This window comes from Entelurus aequoreus, linkage group LG23 (assembly GCF_033978785.1).
Source record: "Entelurus aequoreus isolate RoL-2023_Sb linkage group LG23, RoL_Eaeq_v1.1, whole genome shotgun sequence".
Taxonomy (NCBI): domain Eukaryota; kingdom Metazoa; phylum Chordata; class Actinopteri; order Syngnathiformes; family Syngnathidae; genus Entelurus; species Entelurus aequoreus.
In genome coordinates, this window is record NC_084753.1 from 7,663,203 (window position 1) to 7,671,082 (window position 7,880).

At 40.7% G+C, this 7,880-nt stretch overlaps 1 protein-coding gene across 3 annotated transcripts in view; it reads right to left on the reverse strand.

The window, feature by feature from the left end:
- Positions 1 to 562: 562 nt before the first annotated feature.
- The window catches only part of LOC133640372 (apoptosis-stimulating of p53 protein 1-like), a 115,649-nt gene continuing 108,331 nt past the window's right edge, over positions 563 to 7,880 (reverse strand). For all 3 annotated transcript variants that reach the window (XM_062033757.1, XM_062033756.1, XM_062033758.1), the window contains 2 exons: positions 5,501 to 5,700; positions 563 to 981 (listed from right to left, as the gene is read on the reverse strand). In XM_062033757.1, coding sequence (XP_061889741.1) covers positions 940 to 981; positions 5,501 to 5,700 — 242 coding nt within the window. In that variant the 3' untranslated portion in view covers positions 563 to 939. The remainder of the gene's footprint in view (positions 982 to 5,500; positions 5,701 to 7,880) is intronic.

The following is a 7,880-nucleotide window of genomic DNA, read 5'->3' on the forward strand; positions in this document are numbered from 1 at the left end:
TGTTGATAAATGGCTCTGGCTTTGCATAGTAGAGTTTTAACTTGCACTTACAGATGTAGCGGCCGACTGTAGTCACTGACAGTGGCTTTCCGAAGTGTTCCTGAGCCCATGTGGTGATATCCTTTACACACCGATGTCACTTTTTTGATGCAGTGCCGCCTGAGGGATCCAAGGTCACGGGCATTCAATGTTACATGCAGTGATTTCTCTAGATTCTCTGAACCTTTTGACGGTGAAATCCCTAAATTCCTCGCAAGAGCTGCTTGAGAAATGTTGTCCTTAAACAATTTGCTCAGGCATTTGTTGACAAAGTGGTGACCCTCAACCTGTTCCCAATTAGCCTGTTCACATGTGGGATGAGCACTCCTCAACTTTCTCAGTCTTTTTTGCCACTTGTGCCAGCTTTTTGGAAACACATTGCAGGCATCAAATTCCAAATGAGCTAATATTTGCAAAAAATAAGAAAGTTTGTCAGTGTGAACATGAAATATGTTGTCTTTGCAGTCTATTCAATTGAATATAAGTTGAAAAGGATTTGTTGTATTCTCTTTTTATTTACCATTTACACAACGTGACAACTTCACTGCTTTTGGGGTTTTTTGTACATCACGCTAGCTGGATGGCGCTCTCTATTTTGCTGATTTAGGGGACGACTTAGTAGATCAGGCCCTGGAGAGTCAGTATGCACCAGTTGAGACGCAGCCAGAGTCGTATCATTCCAAACTGCCGTGTCGTCGTACGACTTTGTCTACATTCAGGCGAGATGTTGCTGAGGATTATTTCATGGAAGCACCGAGCAACAACTAGGCGGCGCTATTCAGCATTTGTGGAAAAATAAAATGTCACTTTTGTCTGAAGTGGGAGTTCCTCCTCTTGTCCAATCGCCTCCATCCCCAGTCAGAGTAAAAAGTGACTCTCTTCTCCTGGATGGTCTGGGCTCTAGGCCAGCGAGCGTTGTCTGGGTTTGATCCTGGGGTACAGCTGGAGACACACACGTTATGTAACACACTGCAGTGGAACACATGGACAATTATGCAACACTTTTCAGCCACATACACCAACATCTATTTATAATCAAACTAAATAGGAAGTATACATACAGCAATGTTAATATTTGCTTACATGTCCCTTGGCAAGTTGACCTGCAATAAGGCGCTTTTGGTAGCCATCCACAAGCTTCTGCTTGACCACTTGACCACTAAATTGGTACAGTTCAGCTAAATGTGTTGCTTTTCCTGACATGGACTTGTTTCTTCAGCATTGTCCACACCTTTAAGTCAGGACTTTGGGAAGGCCATTCTAAAACCTTCATTCTAGCCTGATTTAGCCATTCCTTTACCACTTTTGAGGTGTGTTTGGGGTCATTGCCCTGTTGGAACACCCAACTTTGGGAAAAAATGATGATCCAGAACCTTATATTTTTGAGCCTGAACACAAAGAGGATGAGCAATACGTTTTAGAAGCCGAGTGCTAAACGGATGCAGCTTTATTGTGACGCTACAACGTTCGCAGCATTGCTAGGTGCTAAACATACAAGCTAACCATAATAATAATAATAATAATAATGGATTAGATTTATATAGCGCTTTTCTAGACACTCAAAGCGCTTCACAGAGAAGTGAGAACCCATCATTCATTTTTACAACTCATTCATTCATCATTCATTCTCCGGTGTGAGCGGCACCGGGGGCAAGGGTGAAGTGTCCTGCCCAAGGACACAACGGCAGCGATTTTTTTTTTGGATGGTAAGAGGCGGGGAGCGAACCTGCAACCCTCAGGTTTCTGGCAAGGCCGCTCTACCCACTACGCCAAGCCGCCCCTAATAAAACAAACATTTACTGTACAATCTCCACTCTCGCTGGGATGTCGACCGACGGCACGCTCACATAGTGGGGCTTGGATGAAGATTCAATCGCAATCTTCACGAAGGGTTAAAAAAAAGGTAGCCGCCGCTCGCCGTATTTTTGTGTTTTTTATCGCCATCTCGGGTGATGCCAAAGTAAACCTGTCTCTCGGTCCATGGCGACATGTGTCTACTAGCAGGTGAGATGCATGAATTATCATCTAGAATTGACTCTGAGCAAGTTTCAACAATAGCAGCGTAAGCTAGCATTAGCTCACTGCTATCAATGTGCCGCTAAAATGGGCCGTCTGCGTTAGCGCTTATAATAAAAATATCACTCATATTTGGAGGATTTGGAGGACCCTCGATCTTTTGACTCAATTATTAAATATTTATTTACCATTTTAGATTTGTAAAAAAAAAAACCCCAAGCTTCTGGCAAGCTTCTGCTTGAATCTTAGACCACTCCTCTTGACAAAATTGGTGCGGTTCAGCTAAATGTGTTGGTTTTCTGACATGGACTTGTTTCTTCAGCATTGTCCACACCTTTAAGTCAGGACTTTGGGAAGGCCATTCTAAAACCTTCATTCTAGCCTGATTTAGCCATTCCTTTACCACTTTTGACGTGTGTTTGGGGTCATTGTCCTGTTGGAACACCCAACTTTGGGGAAAAATGATGATCCAGAACCTTATATTTTTGAGCCTGAACACAAAGAGGATGAGCAATACGTTTTAGAAGCCGAGTGCTAAACGGATGCAGCTTTATTGTGACGCTGTAGCGTTCGCAGCATTGCTAGGTGCTAAACATACAAGCTAACCATAATAAAACAAACATTTACTGTACAATTTCCACTCTCGCTGGGATGTCGACCGACGGCACGCTCACATAGTGGGGCTTGGATGAAGATTCAATCGCAATCTTCACGAAGGGTTAAAAAAAAAGTAGCCGCCGCTCGCCGTCTTTTTGTGTGTTTTTTCGCCAAAGTAAACCTGTCTCTCGGTCCATGGCGACATGTGTCTACTAGCAGGTGAGGTGCATGAATTATAATCTAGAATTGACTCTGAGCAAGTTTCAACAATAGCAGCGTAAGCTAGCATTAGCTCACCGCTATCAATGTGCCGCTAAAATGGGCCATCTGCGTTAGCGCTTATAATAACAATATCACTCATATTTGGAGGATTTGGAGGACACTCGATCTTTTGACTCAATTATTAGCTATTTATTTACCATTGCAGATTTGTTAAAAAAAAAAAGCCAAGCTTCTGGCAAGCTTCTGCTTGAATTTTTGACCACTCCTCTTGACAAAATTGCTGCAGTTCAGCTAAATGTGTTGGTTTTCTGACATGGACTTGTTTCTTCAGCATTGTCCACACGTTTAAGTCAGGACTTTGGGAAGGCCATTCTAAAACCTTCATTCTAGCCTGATTTAGCCATTCCTTTACCACTTTTGAGGTGTGTTTGGGGTCATTGTCCTGTCGGAACACCCAACTTTGGAAAAAATTATGATCTAGAACCTTATATTTTTGAGCCCGAACACAAAGAGGATGAGCAATACGTTTTAGAAGCCGAGTGCTAAACGGATGCAGCTTTATTGTGACGCTATAGCATTCACAGCATTGCTAGGTGCTAAACATACAAGCTAACCATAATACAACAAACATTTACTGTACAATTTCCACTCTCGCTGGGATGTCGACCGACGGCACGCTCACATAGTGGGGCTTGGATGAAGATCCAATCGCAATCTTCACGAAGGGTTAAAAAAAAAGTAGCCGCCGCTCGCCGTCTTTTTGTGTTTTTTTTTTGCCAAAGTAAACCTGTCTCTTGGTCCATGGCGACATGTGTCTACTAGCAGGTGAGATGCATGAATTATAATCTAGAATTGACTCTGAGCAAGTTTCAACAATAGCAGCGTAAGCTAGCATTAGCTCACTGCTATCAATGTGCCGCTAAAATGGGCCATCTGCGTTAGCGCTTATAATAACAATATCACTCATATTTGGAGGATTTGGAGGACCCTCGATCTTTTGACTCAATTATTAAATATTTATTTACCATTTTAGATTTGTAAAAAAAAAAAAAAAGCCAAGCTTCTGGCAAGCTTCTGCTTGAATTTTTGAGCACTCCTCTTGACAAAATTGGTGCGGTTCAGCTAAATGTGTTGCTTTTCTGACATGGACTTGTTTCTTCAGCATTGTCCACACCTTTAAGTCAGGACTTTGGGAAGCCATTAGCCATTCCTTTACCACTTTTGAGGTGTGTTTGGGGTCATTGTCCTGTTGGAACACCCAACTTTGGTAAAAAATGATGATCCAGAACCTTATATTTTTGAGCCTGAACACAAAGAGGATGAGCAATACGTTTTAGAAGCAGAGTGCTAAACGGATGCAGCTTTATTGTGACGCTATAGCGTTCGCAGCATTGCTAGGTGCTAAACATACAAGCTAACCATAATAAAACAAACATTTACTGTACAATCTCCACTCTCGCTGGGATGTCGACCGACGGCACGCTCACATAGTGGGGCTTGGATGAAGATTCAATCGCAATCTTCACGAAGGGTTAAAAAAAAAAAAGTAGCCGCCGCTCGCCGTCTTTTTGTGGTTTTTTTCCGCCATCTCGGGTGATGCCAAAGTAAACCTGTCTCTCGGTCCATGGCGACATGTGTCTACTAGCAGGTGAGATGCATGACTTATCATCTAGAATTGACTCTGAGCAAGTTTCAACAGTAGCAGCGTAAGCTAGCATTAGCTCACTGCTATCAATGTGCCGCTAAAATGGGCCGTCTGCGTTAGCGCTTATAATAACAACATCACTCATATTTGGAGGATTTGGAGGATCCTCGATCTTTTGACTCAATTATTAGCTATTTATTTACCATTGCAGATTTGTAAAAAAAAAAAAAAGCCAAGCTTCTGGCAAGCTTCTGCTTGAATTTGTGACCACTCCTCTTGACAAAATTGGTGCGGTTCAGCTAAATGTGTTGTTTTTTTGACATGGACTTGTTTCTTCAGCATTGTCCACACCTTTAAGTCAGGACTTTGGGAAGGCCATTCTAAAACCTTCATTCTAGCCTGATTTAGCCATTCCTTTACCACTTTTGACGTGTGTTTGGGGTCATTGTCCTGTTGGAACACCCAACTTTGGGAAAAAATGATGATCCAGAACCTTATATTTTTGAGCCTGAACACAAAGAGGATGAGCAATACGTTTTAGAAGCCGAGTGCTAAACGGATGCAGCTTTATTGTGACGCTACAGCGTTCGCAGCATTGCTAGGTGCTAAACATACAAGCTAACCATAATAAAACAAACATTTACTGTACAATTTCCACTCTCGCTGGGAGGCCGACCGACGGCACGCTCACATAGTGGGGCTCGGATGAAGATTCAATCGCAATCTTCACGAAGGGTTAAAAAAAAGGTAGCCGCCGCTCGCCGTATTTTTGTGTTATTTTTCCGCCATCTCGGGTGATGCCAAAGTAAACCTGTCTCTCATCCATGGCGACATGTGTCTACTACCAGGTGAGATGCATGAATTATAATCTACAATTGACTCTGAGCAAGTTTCAACAATAGCAGCGTAAGCTAGCATTAGCTCACTGCTGTGAATGTTGATTATTAGTCAGTCAAAGAGTGTATTGAAGAGGTGACTTACCCCCAGCAGGTTCCTGGGAACATACCCCTCGCGCTCCTCGAGCCGAGACCACCACCAGTCGGTCTCGGTGTCGTCACGCCGCCGTACGATCGTCAGGGCGTCGCCCTCGCTGAAGGTCAGCTCGTCCGGCTGCTGGGCCTTGTAGTCCCAGAGGGCGTAGACCAGGCCTTTGTTCATCACGCCCATCTTCTCCTGGACACCTGCCACGAGTCAGTGTCAGGCTGGGGTTCTGACGTGCACACAGTTACAATTTCTTCCACTTTGTCTTTGCGGAGGAGGAAGAAGCACAGCCGAATGCTATGACTTTTCCATTTCGATGCATATAAATGTTTTAAGTGTTGTACGTCAGTGGTCCCCAACCACCGGTCCGTGACACGTTTGCTACCGGGCCGCACAGAAACATGAATTGATTTATAAACTACCGCATTTTCTTCAAATTATCTTCCGCCTGTCCCACTTAACACACCAATAAGCTTGTTAATTGATGTATATTACAATTATTTTATTATAGTACATGGAACAATGCACATTAATGGACATATAAAGTGTTAATGTACCAGATTGTAGCCAAAGGCAAAACTAGCTACACAACAAATCATAATCACACCAAGAATCATAAAATTGAAAAGTAAGACACTTTTTGACTTTAGGTGAGGCTGAATCATAAAATTTTAAAGTAGTAAGAGTAGTTTTTAGGAAGATAATTTTTTATTGTCCGGTGGACAGTGATGCTATTTTCTCACAATAGAAGGCTAAACTAGCTACACAACAAATCATAATCACACCATGAATCATAAAATTGAAAAGTAAGGCTCTTTTTGACTTCAGGTGAGGCTGAATCATAAAATTTAAAAGTAGTAATAATAGATTTTAGAAAGATAATTTTTTATTGTCCGGTGGATGGCGATGCTATTGTCTCACATTAGAAGGCTAAACTAGCTACACAGCAAATCATAATCACACCACAAATCATAAAATTTAAAAGTAGTAATAGTAGTTTTTAGGAAAATAATTTTTTATTGTCCGGTGGATGGTGATGCTATTGTCTCACATTAGAAGGCTAAACTAGCTACACAACAAATCATAATCACACCACAAATCATAACATTTTAAAGTAGTAATAGTAGATTTTAGGAAGAACATTTTTTATTGTCCGGTACACGGTGATGCTACTATCTCACATTAAAAGGCAAAACTAGCAACATAGCAAATGGTAATCACACCAAGAATCATAAAAATGAAAAGTAAGGCACTTTTTGACTTCAGGTGAGGCTGAAACATAAAATTTAAAAGGAGTAAGAGTAGTTTTTAGGAAGATAATTTTTTATTGTCCGGTGGCCGGTGATGCTATTGTCTCACATTAAAAGGCTAAACTAGCTACACAGCAAATCATAATCACACCACGAATCATAAAATATAAAATTAGTAATAGTAGTTTTTAAGAAGATCATTTTATATTGTCCGGTGGACGGTGATGCTATTGTCTCACATTAGAAGGCAAAACTATCTACAAAGCAATTTATAATCACACCACAAATCATAAAATTTAAAAGTAGTAATAGTAGTTTTTAGGAAGATAGTTTTTTATTGTCTGGTGGACGGTGATGCTATTGTCTCACATTAGAAGGCTAAACTAGCTACACAGCAAATCATAATCACGCCATGAATCATACCATTTAAAAGTAGTAATAGTAGTTTTTAGGAAGATCATTTTTTTATTGTTAGGTGGACGGTGATGCTATTGTCTCACATTAAAAGGCTAAACTAGCTACACAGCAAATCATAATCACACCACAAATTATAACATTTTAAAGTAGTAATAGCAGATTTTAGGAAGATCATTTTTTATTGTCCGGTGAACGGTGATGCTATTGTCTCACATTAAAAGGCTAAACTAGCTACACAGCAAATCATAATCACACCACGAATCATAAAATGTAAAAGTAGTAATAGTAGTTTTAGGGAGATAATTTTTTATTGTCCGGTGGACGTGATGCTATTGTCTCACATTAGAAGGCTAAACTAGCTACACAGCAAATCATAATCACGCCATGAATCATACCATTTAAAAGTAGTAATAGTAGTTTTTAGGAAGATCATTTTTTTATTGTTAGGTGGACGGTGATGCTATTGTCTCACATTAGGAGGCTAAACTAGCTACACAGCAAATCATAATCACACCACAAATTATAACATTTTAAAGTAGTAATAGCAGATTTTAGGAAGATCATTTTTTATTGTCCGGTGGACGGTGATGCTATTGTCTCAAATTAGGAGGCTAAACTAGCTACACAGCAAATCATAATCACACCATAAATCAAATAATGTAAAAGTAGGAATAGTAGTTTTTAGGAAGATCTTTTTTTATTGTCCGGTGGAC